At 59.2% G+C, this 960-nt stretch overlaps 1 protein-coding gene across 1 annotated transcript; it reads right to left on the bottom strand.

The window, feature by feature from the left end:
- Positions 1-18: 18 nt before the first annotated feature.
- On the bottom strand, positions 19-954 carry LOC104916935 (histone H1.11R-like; the record flags this gene model as incomplete). The annotated part of the gene is made up of 1 exon (XM_010728007.2): positions 19-954. A coding segment is annotated over one exon (552 nt), but the record flags the coding sequence as incomplete, so codon positions are not given.
- Positions 955-960: the final 6 nt, after the last annotated feature.

The raw sequence follows: 960 nt of genomic DNA, 5'->3' as shown, positions 1-960 counted from the left end.
GAAAAAAAAAAAAGCTCAGCCGAAGCTTAGAACTCCTGCCATTAGTACAGGAACGCCCGTGTTATTTCCCTCCCGCCCGCAACTTCCCCACGCCCAGCGTGTCCGCACTGCGCTCCCGGAGAACGATGACAGCCGCGGCGCAGCCAATCCGCACGCAGTGCGGGCAGTTCAAGCTATCGCAGCGCTGCTTCCAAGCGGCGCAGAGGTGGAGCGTCCGCCACTGTCCGTAGCCCGCTCGCCCACCCCCATCGTAAAAAACATAACGCGTTTCTCTGATCTTCCTCGGGAAGCAGCCAAGAAAATCGTTTAACCAGTATTTCAGCTCCTTTTGGGAAATATTGGGTGGCTCTTAAAAGAGCCGTTGGGTTTAAAAGCGGGTCAAGAGTTATCTTCCACGAGGATTTACTTCTTCTTGGGAGCCGCCTTCTTTGCCTTGGCTGTCTTGGGTTTGGCCGCCTTGGGCTTGGCAGCTTTGGGCTTCACAGCCTTTGCCTTGGCCGGGCTCTTGGCAGCCACAGCCTTTTTGGGCTTGGAAGCCTTGGAAGCCTTCTTAGGGCTCTTTACTGCCTTCTTCGTGGTGGCTGCCGCTGGCTTCTTGGCTTTCTTAGGGCTCTTCTTCACTGCCACTGCTTTCTTGGGCTTCTTGGCAGCGCTGGCAGGTTTCTTGGTCACTGCCTTCTTGGCCTTAGCTGCAGTCGTCCTCTTCCTGGGAGCCTTCTCCATGCCCTCTCCCGGCTTCTTGCTGAGGCGGAACGAGCCGGAGGCGCCGGTGCCCTTCGTCTGCACCAGGGTGCCCTTGCTGACGAGGCTCTTGAGCCCCAGCTTGATGCGGCTGTTGTTCTTCTCCACGTCGTAGCCGCCGGCGGCCAGCGCCTTCTTGAGCGCGGCGAGGGAGAGCCCCTTGCGCTCCTTGGAGGCGGACACGGCCTTGGTGATCAGCTCGGTGACGCTGGGGCCCGC

Source organism: Meleagris gallopavo, unplaced genomic scaffold, assembly GCF_000146605.3.
Source record: "Meleagris gallopavo isolate NT-WF06-2002-E0010 breed Aviagen turkey brand Nicholas breeding stock unplaced genomic scaffold, Turkey_5.1 ChrUn_random_7180001951566, whole genome shotgun sequence".
Classification (NCBI taxonomy): domain Eukaryota; kingdom Metazoa; phylum Chordata; class Aves; order Galliformes; family Phasianidae; genus Meleagris; species Meleagris gallopavo.
Note: the sequence above shows the minus strand (reverse complement) of the source record. Positions and strands in the feature narration are given on the sequence as shown.